The sequence below is a fragment of the Mustelus asterias genome, chromosome 9 (assembly GCF_964213995.1).
Source record: "Mustelus asterias chromosome 9, sMusAst1.hap1.1, whole genome shotgun sequence".
In the NCBI taxonomy this organism is placed as follows: domain Eukaryota; kingdom Metazoa; phylum Chordata; class Chondrichthyes; order Carcharhiniformes; family Triakidae; genus Mustelus; species Mustelus asterias.
In genome coordinates this window covers 37,426,825-37,450,354 of record NC_135809.1, presented here as the reverse complement: position 1 = coordinate 37,450,354, position 23,530 = coordinate 37,426,825, and the positions used below count along the sequence as shown (strand labels likewise).

General features: G+C 44.2%; 2 protein-coding genes across 2 annotated transcripts in view; one reads left to right on the top strand and one right to left on the bottom strand.

The window, feature by feature from the left end:
• Positions 1-23,530, top strand: part of LOC144499216 (synapsin-3-like) — a 224,711-nt gene that overhangs the window by 115,801 nt on the left and 85,380 nt on the right. The gene's annotated exons all lie outside the window — the stretch shown is intronic.
• Positions 1-23,530, bottom strand: part of LOC144498610 (metalloproteinase inhibitor 3) — a 36,492-nt gene that overhangs the window by 2,770 nt on the left and 10,192 nt on the right. The window contains exons 2-4 of the mRNA XM_078219970.1: positions 8,227-8,309; positions 3,295-3,406; positions 562-683 (exon numbers count right to left, since the gene is read on the bottom strand). Coding sequence (XP_078076096.1) covers positions 562-683; positions 3,295-3,406; positions 8,227-8,309 — 317 coding nt within the window. The remainder of the gene's footprint in view (positions 1-561; positions 684-3,294; positions 3,407-8,226; positions 8,310-23,530) is intronic.

Sequence of the window (23,530 nt, the reverse complement as noted above, 5' to 3'; positions counted from 1 at the left end):
TGCTTGTATTACCTCAATATTCTTTACTGATCATAAACCAGCTAACTTTTTTTTGTATTAATTCATGGGACATGGGCGTGGCTGGCTGGCCATCATTTATTGCCCATCCTTAGTTGCCCTTGGAGGGCAGTCGAGAGTCAACCACATTGCTGTGGCTTTGGAGTCAAAGGCCAGACCAGGTAAGGATGGCAGATTTCCTTCCCAAAAGTACATTAGTGAACCAGATGGGTTTTTCCAACAATGGTTTCATAGTCATCAGTAGATTCTTAATTCCAGATTTTTTATATTGAATTCATATTCCACCATCGGCCGTGGTGGGATTTGAACCTGGATCCCCAGAACACTAGCTGAGTTTCTGGATTAATAGTCTAGCGATAATACCACTAGCCCATCGCCTCTCCCGCATGAATGAATTCCTCCCATATGTCACTCTATATGAGTGATTGTTTCTTTCCTATATCCATTCTCTCACAACTGACACAGGTACAGTCATAAATACACTGTACTGGATGGGAATAGTAAAGGAGCACAAAATGTGTACATTCATGAGGATGTATGTACCTTGCAGTTACAGCCATACTGGTAGCGATGATTAAGACCCTTGCGTTGTGACAAGGTCAACCTCTCCCATGGCACAATGAAGTTACACACTCCAGTGTAGACTTTCCCATCATAAACTCTTCCTGTACATGAATGAAAAAAAATTAACAGCATGTGTTCATTTTAACAGCATCGTCTTCCCTTCATGCTACATTTAAAGTGAATACAATAGAATATACATAACCTTTGTAAATGGTGGACGGGTAAACAGGAGGTGGAGATAGTTTAAGATTTTGCTTTGTGTAACTATATCAATGTAGGTACAGGAGGAGGCAATTTCCACTTGCATTGATGGTTCCAGAGAATATCCTGGGGTTAATAGTCTTTGGCGGTTTCCTGCTTCTCTGATGAGCTGTGGTTGGGGGGGCGGTGGGGGATGAATTTCCTGTAATTACAGGATTCTAACAACCGGCAGTGATGTGAAATAGCATTGTGCAACTTCTCTTACTTGCTGTGAGAAGGATTGAGACATAACCCAAAATTGATCAACCCATAATAAATTGTACTCTCTGGTGTAGACCTTTGCATTTTCTAAAGGACGTTGCTTGTCCTGGCAATGCTCAGTGTCTGTTGGATACAGGTGTTTCTGGCATCTTATGATGATAATTATGGAAAACATGATGCAGGGTACCAGCGTATTGTCCTGGAGAGAGATCCAGCAGGATACCTGGGAACCAAATCCTCCACAAGAACAAATCAAAGAGAAAGAACAATAAATGCAGCCCTTATTGATCATTTACTCTCACTGCCCTTCTCACCTTATCCCCCCCCAAATCCCTTCTCACCTCAGATCTACAATTCCCATCATTATTTCACGAACCCATTTATACTCTCTGCTTCAGTAGCATTTTCTGGTAACTGGCTCACGGTCTTTGGATGAAAACATTCTGCTTGATTTCCCTTCTTACTCAACTCTCTAATGTTTAACTTGCATTGTGTGACATTTGAACCCTAAGTGAATAATCTACTTGCATCAACTGTATTAATTTCCTTTCTAATCTTGTAAACATTAAGTCACTCAGAGAACAAGAATATTTTTCCACAGACTTTCCACATAGCTTAAATTCCTAATACTTGGAATCATCTTTAATGATCAGCTGTGTATTTTTCCAAGGGCAGAGTATGTGGGGGTTACCATTGACCAGAAACTGAACTGGGCCAGCCACCTAAATACTGTGGCTACAAGAGCAGGTCAGAAGCTGGGAATTCTGTGGCTAGTAACTCATCTCCTCACTGCTCAAAGCCTGTCTGTAATCTACAAGGCACAAGTCAGGAGTGTGATAGAATATTCTCCACTTCCCTGAATAAACGCAGATCCTACAACAAACTTGACACCACCCAGGACAAGGCAGCCCACTTGATCAGCACCCCATCCACGCACCACCTTAAACAATCACTCTGTCCTCCACTGATGCACAGTGTAGCAGTGTGTACCATCTACAACAGTGCTTTTCAAACTTTATTTCCGGCAATCCATAATTTACAAAATGGTGGTTCCTCATGACCCACTGACCAGGCAGGCTGCAGTACTGCTGCTACAGTGGCAGTCAAAATGGGATTTACTGTACATTTAAAAATACAATTTCTGCCTCTTTATGCTGGCTACGTCATTGTCTGAGTCAAAAAATCCTCATCATACCGCCTTCTACAAAATGTACACCATAAACAAAACATCAGTCTTTCTTTTGAACAGGATCACAGAACATCCCACATTTTTAAAAACCAAGATACCTGGCGCATGGGTCGAGACCCCCCCACTTTGGAAAAACCCTGATCCACAAGATGCACCAAAGCAGCTCACTAAGGTTCCTTCCAAACACGTGACCTGTACCACCACAAAGGAAAGGGCAGCAAATACAAGGGAACACCACTACTTGGAAGCTCTCCTCCAACCCACACACTATCCTGACTCGGAGCTTGGAATTGCCATCCTCATTGTTGCGGGGTCAAAATCAGCACTGTGGTTGGGCTGCAGCAGCTATAGGAGAGGGCTCACCAGTGCCTTAGAGGGCAATTAGGGATGGACAATTAATACTGGCCTAGCCAGTAAATGAATAAATAAAAAGAAAAACACTTCACAGAATCATTCAGAACTGAAGGAGGCCAGATGGCCTATCATGATCATGCTAGCCTCTGAAAGATCTATCCAATTAGTTTTAGTTCCATGTGCTTGGGCCATTTAACAGTAAAGTTTCAGTGCCTTGTTGGGGAATTTTCGTGGTCTCGCTACTTTAGTTATTCTAAGGGGGCTGTCTTCTGTCATACAACAGGACACAGGTTGGATGCCAGGTTGATGTTTATTTAATATATGAATGTGTAGGTCTACAGCACCATCAATAGGTGTGTGCTCATGCCATTGGTGTACTTGGTAAATATATTAATAAAGCGGTCAAAATCTTTCCTACTTTGAATCATTGAGCACATTACCAGACTCCTGAAAGTCAAACTGGACTTGAGATTTCCCAGTGAAGAAGCTCTCGGGTTAGTTGCCCTCCCACCTGTATAACTTGCTATATAACTTGCTGGTACAAACTGCTGTATCCTCCAATACACAGCTCCGCAAATGGCAGTTAAACGCAAAACATTTTCCCAATTTATGGAAGGATATATTTCAAACATTGCTTTGGAAATCAAAATATATCCTCTGCCATGTGGTTACTTACTGTGAAAACTTTGACAAATATTGCCACTTACCTGTGATCAGATACTGGAATTTGTTCACCTGCAGCCGGACACCACACAGGCTCTCGGCAGCTTCTGTATAGATGTACTGAACCTGTTGCATTTTGTTGAAGCCTCGATACATCTAGGGAAGAGTGAAATCATTGTAAATAGCAATATAGTCAATTACCTTAAAGGGGAATACACATATATCGCATTTACACTTCTAGAAAGGCAGGACTTGGGTTTGGATCAGTGATTACATCCAAACAGTGAGTTGCCAATCTCAGCAATGACACCAATCACAGGACAAATACCTACGCAAGGGAAGGACAGAGATTTAATTCAGTCTTTCCGGATGTATCACAGCTTGGTATGACTCCTGCTCTGACCAAGACCACAAGAAACTGCAAAGGGTCGAGAACGTAGCCCAGTCCATCACACAAACCAGCCTTCCATCCACTGACTCCGCATACCCTACCCACTGCCTCGGAAAAGCAGCCCCACCCACCCCGGGCATACGCTCTTCCAGCTTCTTCCATCAGAAAAAAGATACAAAAGTCTGAGGTCGTGTACTAACTGACTCAAGAACAGTTTCTTCCCTGCTGCCATCAGACTTTTGAATGGACCTACCTTCTATTAGTCTAATCTTTCTCTACACCCTAGCTATGACTATAACACTAAATTCTGAACCCTCTTCTTTCCTTCTCCCCTTTGTACTCTATGAACAGTATGCTTTGTCTGCATAGCGCACAAGAAACAATACTTTTCACTATATCCCAATACATGTGACCGTAATAAATTAAAAAAATAACTGCTGGTTTGATGTTTACAGAGCATAAAACTGGTTAAAAAGCCTGGATACTGGTGATTCTTTGCCAGGAGATTCATTTACCTTAAATAATTCTAAAATCTGAGATAAAAGCAGAATGAAGAATGATAAAATGGCACTGTGCTTGGAGTGGAAACACACAGATTCTGGCCTCACTCGACTGAGTTCCTATTATTGGTGGTGGTGGGAGAATGGTTTATTCAGTAAAGTGCAATGGTACATTTATAGGCAGCTGAAGAACGTAAATGTGATAAACTGGAAACTTTATTACCCATTTATTTTTAAGATGTAGCTGGGCCAGAATCCGGGTAGCTAAAGTAGTTTGTTACTTTGCTTTTAATACACCTGATTATGAGTTCAAACCTTAGAGCTGCAACAACACAACTTACACTTATGCAGCACTTCTACCGCAATGGAACATCCCAAGCTGCTTCACAGGAGAATTAGAAAACAAAAGGTTATAGTGAACACCACAATGAGATATTGGGTCAGGTGACCAAAAGTCTGGTCAAAGAAATAGGTTCTAAAGAAGTGCCTTGAAGGAGGAAAGCAGTTGGAGACTCGGAAAAGTGCTGAAAGGAAATTCCAGAGTGTGGGGCCTCAGCAACTGAAGGTACAGTCACCAATTGGGAATGCAGAGGAGGCAAAAAATCTTGGAGGAGATTGCAGAGATATGGAGGGGTAAAGCATGGAGGGATTTGAAAACTCAGCTGAGAGTTTTAAAACCAAGACATTGGCCAGAATTCTCCGGCCGTTCATGCCGGCAGGATTCTCTGTCCCGCCGGCGATGCACCCCCTGCTATGGGCTTCCTGGTGGTGTGGGGTGTCTTCAATGGAATTTCCCATTGACAGCAGCAAGGCGAGAAGATCCCGCCGCCAGCAAATGGCACATCGCGCGCGCGCGCGCCCCCCCCACCCCCCGCGAATCTTGTCCATTGCTTGACTAGGAGTCAGTGCAAGTCAGTGAGCACTGCAGTGATAGGAGAATGGGACTTACTGTGAGCCAAGACATGCGCAGCAGAGTCTTAGATGACTCCAAGTTTACAGAGGACAGAATGTGGGATACTAGGCAGGTGTACTTGGTAATAGTCAAGTTAGAGGTAACAAAGTCATAGATGAGGATTTCAGCAGCGGATGAGCGGATGGGGCCACTGAGATGGGGCAAAGTTAAGCCATGTTATTAAAGTTAAAATAGATGACCTTTAGCGATGGGAGTGAGTGCGAATTTGGAAGCTCACCTCAGCATCAAATGTAACACCAAAGTTGTGAACTGTCCGACTGACTGAATCTCAGACTGCCGCAGGGAGTTGGTAGCTAGGAAATGGAGTTTGGAGCAAGGAGCAAAAATAATGGCTTCAGTCTTCCTAATATTTAATTGGAGGAAATTTCTGCTCATTCAGTACTGGATATCCAATAAACAGTTTGATAATTCAGGAACAGTGGAGGAGTTGACCGAAGTGGTGGCAAAGTAAAGCTCGGTGTTATCAGGGTAAATGATAACACTGAGCTCAGAGCAATGGTGTGCTTTTAGATATGTTACCAAAGGCCAACATGTGGATGAGAAATAGGAGGAGAGTTGAGTTTAATGACGAAAGATGATGTGAAATAGTTAAATTTTGATATATTTTTCTTCAGATTTCCATGTATCTGAAAAGGCTAAACTAAAACTTTAATAGAAGGGAAAGAATAAGCCTGGAGGGCACAAAACGAGAAGCAGTTTGTTTTCAGCAGCTTTTTAATGTTTTCATTGGCCTGGCAATAAGCCACACTATCAGGCTTATAAAATGGAAAAATGCTTACAATATGGTTATGATCTGTTGCTAAAAATGTGCTACTATATTTAAAACTTGCTACGCAATTTAAACTTCATTTGAGAGAAATAAAAAGATCATATACTTAGCAGTGGTTTATGATGTGGCCGGTATCACAAATAATACAGCACAAAATGTAATGAGAGTCAGCGCAAAACTCACACCGAGATGTTAATGGCAGTTTTCTGGAGGAAATAAGCCTGGACGAAACATGCCAGCGCCTTGGTGATGATTTTGAAATTGCATCCTATTGCAACATTTCAGAACTTGGTGTTAATAAATCCAAGGAGATTTACCTGCTCAGAAATGGTGTCAGGTTCTGTCAGACAAATAGGCAGTAAAATTTCCTGAAGGCATCAAATTCAATCATTTGAGTTAAGGCAGTTCTTTTCACTTGAATTTTTTTTTTCAAAAATCTTTTTTGCATGGAAGACTAATCCCTGGAGCTATTTCATTCCCACCCTCGATACATGGTGAAGCTGAGTGTACACCTGCCCAGTGACAGTGTTAACAGGTGGGAGGGCAGCAGGACAGGCCATCCATTTATTCTTACCACAATGCTGCTGTCAGCCTGACTGTCCCCATGTGTGTCTCCCATCTGTCAAGGAATGAGGCTTGCTTACAACCGGATGCTCCTGATCTATTTCTAAGGGATTATCACCTCCTGTACTAGGTTAAAGAGAACAATTCTAGCATTCCGCAGCTAATGCAATGAAAGTTCTCACACCTGTGCAGCATCTACCAAATGCAAAGGAATGATTCACTCTCGTCATAGAATCGCTACAATGCAGAAGGAGGTCATTCGGCCCATCAAGTCTGTACTGACAACAATCCCAACCAGGCCCTATCCCGGTACCATACCCATATCATACAGCTCATGCTTCTTGCTTTCTATCTTTTTTAGATTCCGCTTCTGCTTGAGAATGTTGAAAATGGCCCATGTCCTATCCACAAAACACCAGATAAATCCACCTTCCTCTGAGCATCAGTTAAGTCATGGAAGAAGTCATTAATAGTCCAGCTAAGGGACACCGACTGACCAGTAACCTGATGGACTTAGTTTGGGTTCCACCAGAATCACTAGGATTTGCATCTGACCACAGCATTAATCCAGACATGGACAAAAGAGAAATTGTAATCCTAATATCTTAAATGAGGAGATGGGCTGTTGCACAATGATATCAATCTGCAATGCTACAGTGTGCCTAGGGACTCTGTTCAATGACTATGGTTCCATTCAGGGTGCGTTCCCAGGTTTGACTTCAGCGTTACTTGATGTAATAAATAGAAGTCGACACATGAGGGAACGGAAGTCAGGGCTCCATTGCATATAGCTTCTGGAGACTGATTATAGAATAGCATTGGCTGTGCAAGTGGCCCTGCCAGCTATTGTTGGAAAACTATTTATTTCTCTTCATTTAGCATATTACAGTCTTGTGGTTTGTGTATTCTTTTTCTACTTAGCTTCCCTTCCCCACAGCAATACTTTTCAATTCACCCCCCCCCCCCCCCCCCCACCCCCGCATCCAAGTTCCTGGTTATTCAATAAGACTGAGGTGCAGATTATTACTGTATTGTATGTCCTGTCACATAAGATGCAAGCTATCTTCTGTATAATTCCCCAGATGTTTAATGTGTAACATTAGCCAAGACCAGCTGACTATCAGGGAGGTTTACCCTCACAATGGAAATAATTGGCTCACGTTACTGCCACAGGATGATGAAAACCAGCATTGTCATCCCTTCAAAAAAACATTTTTTAAAGAAAAACGATCCTTCTCTCTTCAAGATGACTGGTATATTTGTGGTAGGAAATGAACATTTTATTGTCTACACACCCAGTATCAATATCAAGTACTCTTGGGTTAGGTACAGAGTAAATCTACCTCTGCCCTGCTCCATTAGCTTTCCTTAAGGTCAGCGCAAGTAAATGTGAGACTTCTATTATCTATATCGTTGTGATATGTTTCAGCGAGATGACCAATTAGTGCTGGAGTTTTTTTTATTTATGGGATGTGTGCATTGCTAGCTAGGTCAGCATTTATTGCCCATCCCTAACTGCCCTTGAGAAAGCGGTGGTGAGCTGTCTTGTCCAAGTGGTGTAGGTACATCAAATGTACAGGTTGTCTTGTATTCTGAATTTTCAGTCTTTAAGAACTGGATTAAGACTTCTCCAGATTTTGGTCTCAATCAGTGGAAAGGAAGAGGAATCTTTTATTCTATCACTCAGTACCAGATTCACATTCAGTTCCCAGAGGTGAAAAAGCAATACACCACTGATTCTTTATGATATTTAAGCAGATTAGTTGTGTTGTAACTTGCCTTCATTTGTTTAATGGTGTAGCGCATTGTACCAAAAGGTCCATCCTTCAGTAGCTTCTTCCCAACCACTTTCGCCCGGATAACTGCAAGATAAAGAATGAATTGTTAGTCATTCAGTTATAATATACAATTGGAGCAATTAATAGAAATGTTGGCCAAGCCTGGCTGCTTTAAATTGCTTGCAAGTGGAAAACAGATGCAATATATATAAAATTTATATTTAAAAAAAAATTAGGTTCTTTTGATAAGTCCAGTGTGAAACTCACTGGGAAGGTTTCTAGTTAATTGATCTCAGTCAGGGCGGTAATATGGTATGAAAATAGGTCATAGTACTATAGAGGTGGGGAAATCAAATAGGATTTCCACTCCTGATCCCTTTTTAATATGCAGAAATGAGAACAGGACACCAGGACAACTATTAATCTCTTGTTGGCCAAATAGAATGTAAAACGTTGATTGTAAGCTCGGACTGGAAGAATGGCCATGTGGGGGAGATCTGCAGCTGTGGAAATCAACCCCAAAAGCCCATGCCTTCAGGAGAGGAGAGAAAACTGGGGAAGGCAACTCCCTGAAGAGAGACTCATCAATTTCACCACCTGTGTGAAGTGCTGCACTCATTGAGAGGAAGAAGCACATCAACAGCTTCTGTTAGCAAAACTACTATTCATATTAGTGTGGGTACGTGGAGTTGTAATGGAAGATCAACCATGATCTTATTGAATGGCAGAGCAAGCTCAAAGGGCTCGGTGACCTACTTCTCATGTTTGAAATGCAGAATTGTCTTTTGAAAGGAGTAAACAATAAATTGTATGAACAGGTAATAAAGGATGGGCATCTCAAAAACTACTTATTGACACATTATTTACAAAGTCACCCGGCACAATTCTCCAATAAAATGACTAAAATCTCCAATGGGAAATGTGATTGTTGGTCGATGTGACCCTGATCACAATTCTTCCCCCACTTAGCCATTTTTTGGAGGGGAGGTGTGATTTGCGATGTGAGTGAGAGGGGCGGGGCCAAAAGATGCCACCAAAGCCTTTTCCTCCGACATTGGGGTGCCCTTTGATCTCAGATTAACCTTCAAGGCCTCCCACAAGTTGCCAGTATCAAAACCCCCAAAACACCCTTAATCGCCCGCATCACAGCCCTCTCCCCACCACCCATGTGCAAACCCTATGGGCTCAGCTATAGGCCCCATCTCCTTCAGGCCCCACCCCTTGGCAGTGCCAGGGGCACTGCCCAGCCATGCCCCTGACCACCTGGGGATGTCAATGGCCTGCAAGCCCCCCCCCCCCCACCCATTCCGGCATAGCCATCAAGCTTTGCCCCTGTTCGTGGACACCAGCAGTGATTCCTGCCGGCTTCCTGTTGGAAGAATCCCAAAAGAGGTTCTCCCCAGTGCAAGTCACGTAGTGGCCTCTCTTGTGAGATTCTCTATCCATAATGTGATTTGCGCTGGATGCATGGGGCTGGAGAATCGACCTCTCTCATCAATTGCCAGTGAGGCATCTACAAAGCTACTTCGTGATGTCGGAAGAGCAACTGTAAAGTGAGGACATATTCCTCATTGAAAATCTCCCACTGTGCAATTGTTGCACTTGTTTCTCTCTTTCCTTTGGGATATTTGATTTAGTCTTCATTGTTTATTCTTCCTCCCCTTGCTTTCCTGTAATTCGATGTCCTGGAAGCTAACGACTCCTCAAACCAAGTAAATATTTGGTGAGGTTATAAACAGCCCAATTTAACAGCAGCGTTGTCCCTTGAGCTCATTAGGTCGGCTGTACATTCTGTTTCAAGGGAAGAGGTGTGACTTCCACTGGAGCGTCCCAGTATTTAGTCTGCAGACCTCTGCCCCACCCTCAAACACAAACAGACGGTTGTTCCATGCCAGCCAACCAGCAATCAAGCAAAACAGTAGCATGACAGAGCTAGGGCCGGTACGCCAGATGGGGCAAGAATGTGGAAAAACACCAGCAGCAATTCACATTGTTTCTCATCTTGTTGGATTTGGCTTAGCTTTCAGAGCAATCTGACTTTTATTGAAAAGAATTATAAAGGTGACTAAAGGAAACAAAGTCTGATTGCATAGCGGATCTGACAAGGTTGCTATGTGGAGGCGGCTGGTACTGAAACCTGCTTCAGCACAGTTCACCAGCAATGCTATGGTGCTAAATAATGCATATTTCTGGCAATTTATTTTGTAGTCCAATGCTGTGACAGGGAGCAGAGACCCAGCTCCAGATAGGGTTTCCCTGCTCCTCAAGGATCAATGTTACTTTCTAGCAGCAAATATAAATGTTCCCGACTTTAGTGTGACTGAACATACAGTTTCATAGAACGAGAGAATGGTGATAGTGCAGAATGAGGCCATTTAACCCATTGTGAGCATGCCAGTTCTGGCAGCACAACTCAGTTAGTCGCTCTCACCTGCCTTCTCCTCACAGCCCTGCAGATCTTTTTTCTTCAGATAATCATCCAATTCTCTTATGAAAGCATTGCTTCTATCTTCCTCCATCACACATTTGGGCAGTGCTTTCCAGGTCCTACCACTTGTCATGTGGAAAAAAAGATTCCTTTTGTCTCCTCTGGCTCTTTAGCCAATCACTTTAAACCTTGTACCCTCTGGTTCTCAATCCTACAGCTAATAGGAAGTTTCTCTCTATCTACTCTCTACTGTGATGGAAAGGGTCATCAACAGTGCAGTCAAGCAGCACTTGCTCAGCAGTAACTTACTCACTGAGTGGCCCTGAGTGCTGAGGGCCACTCAGCACCTGACCTCATTATAGTCTTGGTTCAAACATGGACAAAAGAGCTGAGCTGCACAGGTGAGGTGGTAGTTGGAGCTCAGTCACCTCAGTTCCAGGACATCACTGCAGAAGTCCCTCAGGGGAGTGTCCTCGGCCCAGCCATCTTCAGCTACTTCACCAATGACCTTCTCTCCATCCATCAGAAGTGGGGATGTTCGCTGATGATTGCACAACGTTCAGTGATTCCTCAGATACTGAAGCAGTCCAAATCCAAATGCAGCAAGACCTGGGCAATATCCAGACTCGGGCTGACAAGTAACATCCTAGCCACACAGGTGCCAGGTAATGACCGTCTCCAACAAGAGAGGATCAAACCATTACCTATTGACATTCAATGGCACTTCCATAGCTGAATCCCTCACTAGCAACATCCTGGAGTTGCAATTGACCAGAAATTGGACCGCACTAGCCATATAAATACTGTGGCTACAAGAGCAGGTCAGAGGTTAGGAATCCTGCGACAAGTAACTCTCCTAATTACTCCTCAAAACCTGTCCACCATTTACATGGCACAAGCTAGGAGTGTGATAGAATATTCTCCCCTTGCTCCAACAACACTCAACAAGCTTGGCACCATCCAGGCCAAAACGGCTCATTTGATTGGCACCCCATCCACCAATATTCATTTCCTCCACCACCAATGAACAGTTGCAGCTTTGTGTGCGATCTACAAGATGGCCTGCAGGAACAAGACACCTTTGGCAGAACCCACGACTGCTACCATCTAGAAAAACAAGGGCAGCAGACATATGGGAGCACCGCCACCTGGAAGTTCCCCTCCAACTCACTCACCATTCTGACTTGGAGATACATCACCGTTCCTTCACTGGGGATTGTTACTGGGTCAAAATCCTGGAACTCCTTCCCTAACAGCACTATTGGTTTATCTACATCACATGGACCACGGTGGTTCAAGAAGGCTGTTCACCACTTTCTCAAGGGCAACTAGGGATGGGCAATGAATGCTGGCCTAGCCAGCAAAGCCCGCATCCCATGAATGAATAAAAAAATCCTCATGATTTTGAATGTCTCTATCCAAATTCTCTCTCAACTTTCTCCAAGGAGAACAATCCAAGCTTCACCAATCCATCCACATGCATAACTGAAGCTTTTCATCCTCAGAACTATAGAACATAGAAAAACTACAGCACAAACAGGCCCTTCGGCCCAGAAGTTGTGCCGAACACATCCCTACCTTCTAGACCTACCTATAACCCTCCATCCTATTAAGCTCCATGTACTCATCCAGGAGTCTCTTAAAAGACCCTATTGAGTGGGCACGGTACGGTAGCGCAGTGGTTAGCACTGCTGCTTCACAGCTCCGGGGACCTGGGTTCGATTCCCGGCTTGGGTCGCTGTCTGTGTGGAGTTTGCACATTCTCCTCGTGTCTGCGTGGGTTTCCTCCGGGTGCTCCGGTTCCCTCACACAGTCCAAAGATGTGCGGGTTAGGTTGATTGGCCATGCTAAAATTGCCCCTTAGTGTCCTGGGATGCGTAGATTAGAGGGATTAGTGGGTAAAATGTGTAGGGATATGGGGGTAGGGCCTGGGTGGGATTGTGGTCGGTGCAGACTCGATGGGCCGAATGGCCTCTTTCTGTACTGTAGGGTTTCTATGATTTCTATGAGTTCGCCTCCACCACCACTGACGGCAGCCGATTCCACTCGCCCACCACCCTCTGTGTGAAAAACTTACCCCTAACATCTCCCCTGTACCTACCCCCCAGCACCTTAAACCTGTGTCCTCTCGTAGCAGACATTTCCACCCTATTCTCGTAAATCTTTTCTGAACACTCATGTCCTTTCTTAAGTACAGTTCCCAGAATTGTAAATAATTCTCCAGTTGTTTGATGAACGTTCATCATTAAAAAAAAGGGGGTGGCACAGTGGTTAACACTGCTTCCTCACAGCGCCAGGGACCCGGGTTCAATTCCGGCCTCGGGTGACTGTCTGTGTGTAGTTTGTACGTTCTCCCGATGTCTGTGTGGGTTTCCTCTGGGTGTTCCGGTTTCCTCCCACAGTCCAAAGATGTGCAGGTTAGGTTGATTGGCCATGCTAAATTGCCTCTTCGTGTCAGGGGGACTAGCTATGGTAAATAGGTTGAGTTATGGAGATAGGGCCTGGGTGGGATTGTGGTTGGTGTAGACTCAATGGGCTGAATGGCCTCCTTCTGCACCGTAGGGATTCTATGATTCTATAAATTCTTTGCTTTTGAACTCTGTGCCTCTATTTATAAAACTCAGGATCCCATATAACTACTTTCTCAGCCTGCTGTGCCACCGCCAGTCATTTGTGCACATAGATCTCTCTGTTTATACAGCCCATTTAGAATTGTACCCTTTATATTGCCTTTCCTTGTTCTTCCCACCAAAATGAATCACTTCAAACTTCTCTGCATTGAGCAGAATCAGAATATGGCCCAGCGACGAATGCCACACGTACACAACACTGTCTGTTTAAATTTATTTCTTGTTTGTAGAATCTGTTGATAAGATAAGTTGGCCAAATTTCACTCGCCAAAGCCTCAGAGAATTACAGTTCTGTTTCAGAATAGGAAACCAGTCCTTGCATTCCAAAAAACACAAATCAGCTGAGACACCAGATGTAGGGAGAGCGATTGTTAACTACTGGGTGCCCATTTTCCACGTGCAAATGGGTGGTCAGCGATTGGAAATCTCGAAGCCCCACCAGCCATCCATCGTGCTGATGCCATAAGCCTGCCTGATACAACTTGCAAACGAGCCTATAAATGGGCAAAGAGTCTGCCTGCCTGGGAAACCTGCTCAAATATACAAATTGGTATTGTGAACCCCCTAAAGGACTGAACATGGCCACTTAAAAACATCAGCCCGGATAACCTTTCCATTTAAATGATGCTGCTCCTGGTCCCCTGACTCCAGCCCACTGCCAGACCATTCAGAATCCCTCGTTGCGGACCACCTTCCCCTACCCTGATGTGCCAGTCAGTCGAAGCAGCCAATTTGTTTGGACCCTACAGCTCACCAATGAAAAGCTAATGAAGTCTAAGCCTCAAATGGCTCAGGCCTCACATTGATAGCAACAGCAACATTATCACTCCACTGACTTTGTGCCTGTTTCAGACATTAGTCACAAATTCCCTCATTCCCCACCCCACACCAACCCCCCATGATGACACTGATTTTCTTAGGAACTTTGTGGTCAAGTCCTAATTCAATGCTTCTCAAACTATTTTCCAATGTGCCCCACACTTGAAAAATTGTCCCCAGTTATGAATTTTAAAAAGCAGCATAGTGATATTTGGTGTATAATTATTAAAATTCACATATTATAAATCAATATATAACAAACCAAAGTAATATGAAAATCTGTTTTACTTCAAAGTACGCACAAACACTTTAGGTTCCAGTCAAGCTCTCCATATTCCCTGGTGACAGAAGGCTCAGTAAAGCTGTTTGCCCTCCACCCACACACATTAGGCGGAGTCTTACGCTTCTGTCATGAGGAGGTTGAGGGGGGGTGGTTAATGTGCTGAGCAGTTCCAAAGTCCATTGACTTCGGTGGGACCAGAATATCCTGCAAGGGGGTGGGGGTCGTAAAATTCCACCCATTGTGATCATCCCTCCTCCACACTGCCAAATGTACACACTCCACACATCTATCCCTCTCCCCAACCATTGCTGCACACACATCTTCCCCTCTTCCCAACCTTCTTACATATGCTAATCCTATCTTCCCAACAACCCTTCTTCACACTCCCTCACTCAGCAGCCCCTCTTCCTAACTCCCCTCACTCACATACAAATACCAGCCTCTCTTCCCAAACCGCCCCCTCCTCACTCATTCAGCAAGCTTCTTGAAACCCCTTTCCTCCACTCACACTCACTCACCAACACTCACTCATCATTCCCTCTCCCCTCCCGTCCTTTGGGTCTAATTGCTGGGAGTGGTGAAGCAGAGTCGCTATCCTGGGATAAGGGGGCGAATTTTACCATCCCGCCCGCCACAGGAATCGTAGCAGGCGAGGGGCGGACCATGGAAAGGTCCGTTGACTTTGGGCTGGATTTTCCGGTTTCAGGGCACGGCTGGAAAATCCGGCCCCCAAGGAGTCTCTCCAATAGAGAGAGAGGAGCAGAAACAGAGCCACCACTCATCTTTTCAGCTCAGCTGTCTGACATCCCAGTTTTTCCTGCATTCTGGACACAGTAAGACTCTGCTGGCCTCTGCACCAAGTCTGCACACGAATATCCCAGCCCACTCAGTACTCACCGCTGAAATGTTAAAGAGCACTTGGGCTCACAGTCCACCCTGTGCTGCTGGGTGGAATTGATCCAGTGGGCCCAGGACTGTCCCCCCTCAGCTCCTCTGCACTGGGCATCTCCATTCCACCATTGCCTCTTGGAGGAGAAGGAGCTAACAACACTAAACGTGACCTCATGCGACCCCACCAAGCATTGCCACCCACGGTTTGGGAACCGCTGTCCTAAGAGCTGGGCAAATTGAGAGAATTTTCTTAAAAAGGCTTGCATTTTACATAGCAGTTTTTACCACTTCTGGCTGCTCCAAAGTGCTTTCCAGTCGAGGAAACACTTTTGAAATGGAATCACTGTTCTGATGTAGGAAACATGACAGCCAGCGTATGCATAGCAAACATAATGAACATAACATCTGCTTTTCGTGATGCTGGTTGAGGGATAAATATTGGCATGATGCCGGGGAGAATTTCATTCTTCTTTGGTATAGTACAAGGGATCTTTTACACCCACCCGAGAGGGCAGGCATGACCTACCTTTAACACCCCATCTTCTGACCATGGACCTCAAGGTTAGGGTATTTAAGCCCAAGAGGTGAGAGTTGAACTTGCCACCTTGCGACTCAGGTGAGAGTGTTACAAACTGATCAAGGCTGATTGTCGAAAAGTCTATGTGCCAGTGTTTCACCTCATTATGTTTCAGCTGAGCTGATTCCAAAAGAATCAATATCATTTCAAACTTAAAGATGATCCTGTAAGCTAATTCCTGCACTGATATAAAACCATAGAAGAACTTGGACAAAACAGAGGATGTAATTGGTGATGAAGCCAGGACATCTCTCAGAAGAATGCCCATTGTAACTTCAGACACAGCTGCTGTCTCCCTTTTGGGTCAATGCCACTGAACTACCCTTCCCAACCATGTGACTTATTTACTTATGCATCTGCAAAACTAATGAATTATTTTGGTGGGCAAGGAAAAACTTTATTTATTCATTTACTTATTTTTCTCTGGTCAAAAAACACTTGCTGCACTGTTTCTGAGCACAGTTCACTCAAACATATTTTTCAAGCAGTTTCATCCGAAATGTGTGCTTTGTTCCAATAGTCCACCCCCTTTGCAACAGCATAGCCCCAGCTCCTTGTGAGGAATGACAAGGGGAACGGCCAGTAAATAGAAAATACAAATGCCCCTGTCACTTGTACAAAACGGGAGAATAGCGTATGGCAGCTACAGAGCTCTAATGTCTGAAGCAAGCAAGCTGGGAACAACGCTGCCTTTTTGGTACAGGGTGAAATTTGCATTGTTCGTTCCTCTGAGAGGTTGAAACTGAGCCAAGTGCCTCGCCACTAAATTCATTTCTTTCAAAGGCTAATAAGCTTCATAACCTCATGCCGGTAAGTGGTGTTGAACAAAATTTCAGAAGTGCTTTGAGGCTTATTTACATCCTCTTTGCTAATAAGCAAGATTCCCTGTGGTTCATCTAGTTACCAGGTCACAGTGCTATTAGCTCCCCACTGGAAGCACGTCTGCTATTTACCCAATCTGTAATCTGCCTTTATAGGCACCTTCTGTGTGCTTGTGCTCTCTCTCTCTCTCTCTCTCTCTCCCTCCCTCGCTTGCTCCCTCTGAAAGACTATATATGGTAAAGGTGCGTAAGCACACTAAAGCTGCATTTTAAATCATTTGGCCCAATTCCATTAGCTGGTGACTGACTCTAGATAAATGGTGAATTTAGAACGTTTACAGTAATAAACAGTTTTACTATGTCGATCACTTGATCTTATTTCCATTTCCAGGCCAGCACGAGAGCGGATTTCCATGCTTGCATTCAAAGCCCTGCAGTTTTGGTAGCAAAGTATTAAATCAAATTAGCAGCAGTTAACTGCTGGATGCGTCTGAGCTTCATATATCAATCTAATCATCTACCTCAAGTCATATAACTTTAAACTTAGGAATGAGTGTAAATTGCAAACACATGCAGCTTAATGTAAAGAGAGAGAGAGCTGCGGAAGATTTTGAGCAGTGTGTCAGAAGTTCCTCTGCATGAAGTTTACATGGATGGCAGTTTCAATTACAAGTAGTAAGTTAATGACCAACTAACTTGGCCTTTGTCCCACAGGCATCTAATGTTCCCAGGTGCAAAAGCCAGGCACACTACACCTTTAGCATCCCCTTGGGAGAGGCAGAGACTTGCTAATACCCAAAGATGAAGGAGGCATTCTGAATTCCTGCATCATTTTGCTGTTTGTGCCACTTTCCTGGATACCCCAATGCAGTCTCTTAGAAAATGTGATGCTTTGGCCTGCAGCTGAATTGGAGACTCGTAGAATAGATTCATAGAATCTCTACAGTGCAGAAGGTGGCCATTCAGCCCATCGAGTCTGCAATGTCTCTCCAAGTCCCCATAACTCCACATATTTACCCAGCTAATCTCCCTAACTTACTCATCACTAAGTGGCAATTTAGCATGGCCAATCAACCTAACTTGCACATCTTTGGACTGTGGGAAGAAGCCCATGCAGACACAGGAAGAATGTGTAAACTCCAGACAGTCAGCCAAGGCTGGAATCAAACTTGGATCCCTGCCGCCATGAGGCAGCAGTGCTAACCACTGTGCTACCATGCTGCCCAGAGGGATTTGGGGGTCAAAGAAATTTGGGTAGTTTTTGGAGCTTTAGGCCCCTCCCAGAAAGTTTGAACCTAAATTAGTGGGGACAGAGTGCCGCTGTAGGCCTGATTTTCTCGGCTGTAATGCTAGTGGGTAGTCCTTGTTCTATTTGGCCCTTAAAATAGCATAGGACAGGAAATGCAGGTAACTCCTGGGGTTGGATAGCTACCGTGTGCTTCTGGTGAGCTCTATAGGATTAGCGTCCAGATAGGGAGAACTTGGTTTCCTCTTTAAAATTATATTGTATCTTGAAGTGGGACTGACAACCCTTTGTTTCATTAATGGTAAAGCTTTCCTCTTGGTATATATACACATGATTTAATTTGAATTGTAAAGCATATTTTTTGTGGGAAATGGTAATGCAATTATAACTTCTGTACCCACACTCCCACTGCCAGCTGGCAATGGGCTCTCTTGTGCTGCAATGTTCCTATGAAGCACTAACTCCACGTTCATTATTTTGATATAGTCCTCACTGGTGACAAGCAAGGAAGCCCAGGTCCCGAGTGCCTTGATTATGGACAACGTTTTTGAATTGAGGAGGCCTGTTTGTTTGTGATGGGCCACTTCATAAACAGCCTCGAATTCATGTACAACTCACAGTGAAAGAAAGTAAAATTGTATTGTTCACTTCCAACAATCTTTTGTCTCAACAGTCAATCTGGGTGATATTAACAGTGTGCAGCTGAGAAGGCAACACAGTCCATTAAACATTTAATAGAATAATTCTATCATACTACAATGGAAACCTTTTTTTAAAAATTAAAAATGAAGTAATCTGTGGGGGTGTTTATTACTGACTTTATGTCAGGAATACTATACTATTAATCTCCAAATGTGCCCATACACACTGCAGCTTGTCCCGTCCAGCCCTTTCAGATTGTAACTAATCATTTAGTTGAAGCATTTTACAAGCAGTCTTGTGAAAGCATGAGCCATTTCCCTGCCCTTTCCCATACCCTTTAATATTTTTCTTTTTTCAAAAATATTCTCACATCCCTTTGGAAAGCTATCGAGGATTTTGCTTCCTCTGTGATTTTTGTTAGAAAATTCCATAAATGTCCTAATAACCCTCTCCGTTTAGAAAAAAAAATTCTAACCTCTCCCTGCACTCTCTCAATGATGATCTTAAGCTTTTCCTTCTAGTTACTGACTCACTCACCAACGGAAGCAGCATGGATGATTGCATCAATTGCTGATAGCAAATTAGCACGTTTTGCAATTCACCTGGCTTTCTTATCTAATGTAAAAAGAAATTTGGGCATGGGCTATCACTTTGATTTATGCTACTGCTGAAGATTAATTTTATGTAACTTGCTTGAATAAGGAGCTTTACCTGAATATGCATCTTACCGGGACAAGGTACTACCTTCTCCTCCTGGCTCCAGTACTATGATGGAGAGACATGTGAGACAGGTTGGTTGATGAGGATGAAGTCAAGTATATTTTGGTTAACTTGCCACTTGACACAGACCCAATCTGGCAGCTTAGTCCTTCAGACTTTGGCCATCTGAAGCCAGTCCAGGCTGTGGATCATGAAGTACCCACAAGAGTACATTCTGTGCCTTTGCTTCCCTCAGTATTCCCTCCAAGTGAAGTTCATTTATGGGAGAAGTCGTCGATTGTCAGCTAAGGGTGAAGGGAATGGAAGGTTGTAGGTAATGAGCAGCAGGTGGCTTCCTCGACCTTGCTTGACCTGGAACCATAAAGTTAAATGGGGTCTGAAGAACGTTGTGTGTCAATTAGGCCTCCACTACTTATGGGTCTGTCCTGCAGATGGAACGGGACAGATGGATGGTGCTATAGAACCTCAGATATAAATGCTGTACATACAGCTATTGATATTGCTTCAGGGGTTTATGGGAAGCTCTGTTAACTTGCACAACAGATGTTAATGAAGAGGAATTTACAAAGCTGACTGGGCTGAGATTGCCTGGGTTTTGTCCTGATCTATGCCTGGGTCATTGCCAATGGGCCTGCACGATATTTTGCTTATGTTTGTTTTACAACAAACATTTCATACTGGGGCAGGGGGACTTAAGGGGGAATTAAGGATCAATACCATGTTACTGACCAGGTGGGATGGCATACTCCCCTTCCTGATGGATGTTTGTCAATTGTTTTGTGTGGTATTTTCATAGTCTCCACAGTTTAGGATTCTGCACATTTAATTATTTTTCTCTGATGTTGATAACCTTCAACCTCATTCTGAAACGGATGCACTGCTCTACGTGATAGAATATATTAGACTAAGTGCTAACCCTTCAGATCAGTACTGTACATGACGGGTGACAGCTGCCTCCCTGAATACAGTCTCCATTTAATGCTTTGATCTGCTTTTAGAACCGGGAATGATTAAATAGACATCACTGCCACCTTGGAGTTTGGAACAGGTTCAGCTCCTGGAATAGCCACAGGATAAAACTTCTTTGTGGCTAGAAAGCCGGCTGAAACCTTTTTCCCACTCTAATTTTCTCCACTCGTCCCTCCTGAAGGTATTGACTGTTTGCTTGGCTGTTGTTTTGCAGCTGCCGGCCGGACTCCCAACACCCTGATCTTTAGAGACTGTCATTCATGCATGATTCTCAGTAACTGTTGGTACGTTAATTGCCAACGGTGGGCATCACAGTTGGGTCTAATCCTGTTCTCACCGAACATTAGCACAGGAATATTTCCAGCAGGGATGGCTCAGTAACAGCTTGGATGATTTTCTTTGAACTTGTTGCAGTCAGTTGTGGCACCTGTATTGCCACCCTAGCTGAGGCGAGCTTTCAGTGGACAGAGGATCGACCTATTGTCCTTCCTGAGCTGTGTGGGTGGAGAGATTATTTTAGCTTTGATCCAAGGTCGGTTTATAACCAACGTTTATCATGTTGGTACGACTAGCAGCAGAGGTGCTTAAGTCCAGTGCAGAGACACAAAGACAACAAAGAGCTTTTCCAAAGAAATAATGGTAGGGATTTTACGTTTACAAATCTGGACTGCTGCCGTCCCGCACAGAGGTAAAGCCCTGAGTGACGATATTGCGTTGCAAACCCGATGTCAACACGTCAGTTTCCCACAATGCAGTAGGTGTGCAGGTGCAGCAAGTCCATCTGCCATTTTGAAAAGAATTATGGCAATCGAGTTTGTTAACAAGCCAACTGACCTGAATATTATGCTCCCCATTCCATAACGCAGTTGGCATGGGCAGGCGGGCGAGAGTGGCAAGTCTGCTTTTTCGTCACCTGAGGTGAAAAAGTGGGAAGGAGGGGACGGTACATCTTTTGGGAGGTGCTCTGTGTGCATCAGGTGGGTGGGGGCAACAGTATAGTTACTCGGGAATAACTATTCCGCGAAGAGAGTTGGAACCATCTGAAGTGTCCAAATTAAGTCGGATGGTTCCCAGTGAAGGGTAAAAGCCCATTGGAAGTTTAAACTTCATGGGCAATTTCCATGCCGTCTTTGCATGGAAGATTCCACAGGGTCCCTCAGTGTATCTTCCGGAGTATCTCTGGGCTACGATACTCGGGAAATTGGAAGTTCTGGACCAATGTGAAATGGACTTTTTCAGGGCCTCAGGCCCTGCTCGCAGCACGTGGCATATGCATTATTCAGTTCAGCCTAAAAATGGCAATGTGCGTCCCACCTATATCGGAGTACACTGATTAGTATTATAAATGGATCTAACACAGTGGTGGGCATTCTGCAGCCCATGGATTGCATGCGGCCAATCTGGGTTCTGAGTGGAGCCCACGAGACATTTTGTTGACCAATGCCCACGCACAGGGTTGCCGAATTCCACTGATTTTCTCTGCATTTCTTGTTCCTATCAGTATGACCGAAGTGATACGCATGTAAAGAAAAGCCAAGTTAAGTGTTGATTGCGCACAATATTGACCGTGAGAGCCATGCGCTGTGTCCAAAGTGTAATTTTTTTTTTTCACCATTTGAAGTTGATAGTTTAATTAACACACAAATGATTAAGCATTTTTAGAACTCATTATGAAATATTTGGCATGAATTTAATCATATTCATTGGGTCATGGTTAATAAGCAAGCCCGATTTCAATCTTGTGGCCCACTGAGACAAAGAAGGACCACTCATGCGATCCACTCACTAGCCTAGGTTGCCTGAGTGACTAGGCCACTCCAGTTGCCCAGCAATAGGGATGGGGGCAATGTTGTGGTTAGCAGCAGCAATGTGGCAGGAGTTCATTGCCCACCATTTTTGGGCAGTGCTTCCCATATCTCTGCCAGGCAAGAGGTCTTCTCCTGGTAATTCACCTGGTAATATCTTGAGTATGCTTTTTTCTCCTCCTTTAGTCAAATCTTCGGCTTCACCAGCTGCTGCCTTGGCAAGGTTAGGATCATGATAGACCTGCCTTTTTTTATTACCGCAGCAATGTAGTGGGAATGGTCAATTCCAAGCAGTGGGTGGAGGTGGGTGTGGAACTGAACCTGTGTTCATGCTGCAACAACCTATGCCACTCACCCCAGCTATCTTTTGATATAATAGAGTAGGCCTCTTATCTTTCCACATCATCAAAAAGTAAGCACTATTTAAACAGCTGCTGCGTCAAACAGAAAAGCTGAACAAATAGTGGGTGTTCCTGCCAACATGAGGAACACACAGTTCTTGTAATCACCCTGGTGTGCTTAGTATTTGCTTTGCCCACCTCACGCCCATGTGTGTGGGGTAATCAACATTGAGGTGCGCACTCAGCGCACTTCAGCTGATGCACCAGTAGGATAGGCCACTGTATTTTCTTTAAACTGATAAGAGTTGTAGCGATTTGGCACTACACTCACCACCTGCCTGGCTGGATTTCAAAACGCATAGTTACAGTGATCTCATCTGTAAGAGGGATGGAGAGATTAGTGAGGCATTTCCTGCTGTGGGGCATTCTTCATATTTAGTGCCCTGGCTTCCCATGGCTCATTTAGGCTAGGCAAATAAACAAGATACAGCGGGCCATGTGCCAGAATGTTAATGTCTCCATTTCAGTCACCTGAACAACCTTGAACTTCAGCAAATTGGATTGAAGTGTAGGATGTGCCCATACTCACACACACACCTATCCAGGCAGCCCAGGCATGGCTCACCAACCCTTGCCATTCATTATAGTGAGGTCAGATTGGAGTTTTCTCAATTTTATACTGCAATCAAGCCCATACTATCCAACGTGTGAGAGTGCTGGTTCATAGTGTTACAATTCCCTGCCCACTGACAGTGTAGCAGTGCAACCAAAGGACATAAGGCACATTCCCCATGGAAAGAGGATGGAAGAAAAAAATTGAATTTCATTAAATCCTTATTGGTTTGTAGTGTGGAATTGGTGAGGTTTGGGGTGAGGAAGGTGGAGTTTAACCTCCCTCATTGGGAATGAAACAGGGATCCACTTAAATTGGAATACTCAACTTACTACCCCGCTGAAATCTCACTGACCGCTGTTTCAACAGCTGACTGCAGCTCCGTGGTGCAAGCACCTGCTACAAGAAGCCTCAAAGTTATCCAAGTCACGATCCCTTTACATCATCTAAGATGAATGTGAGACAGGCCTGAGAGGAGCAGTCACTGTGAGTGTCCTGCCAGTTGAAGGCAGGCCAGAAG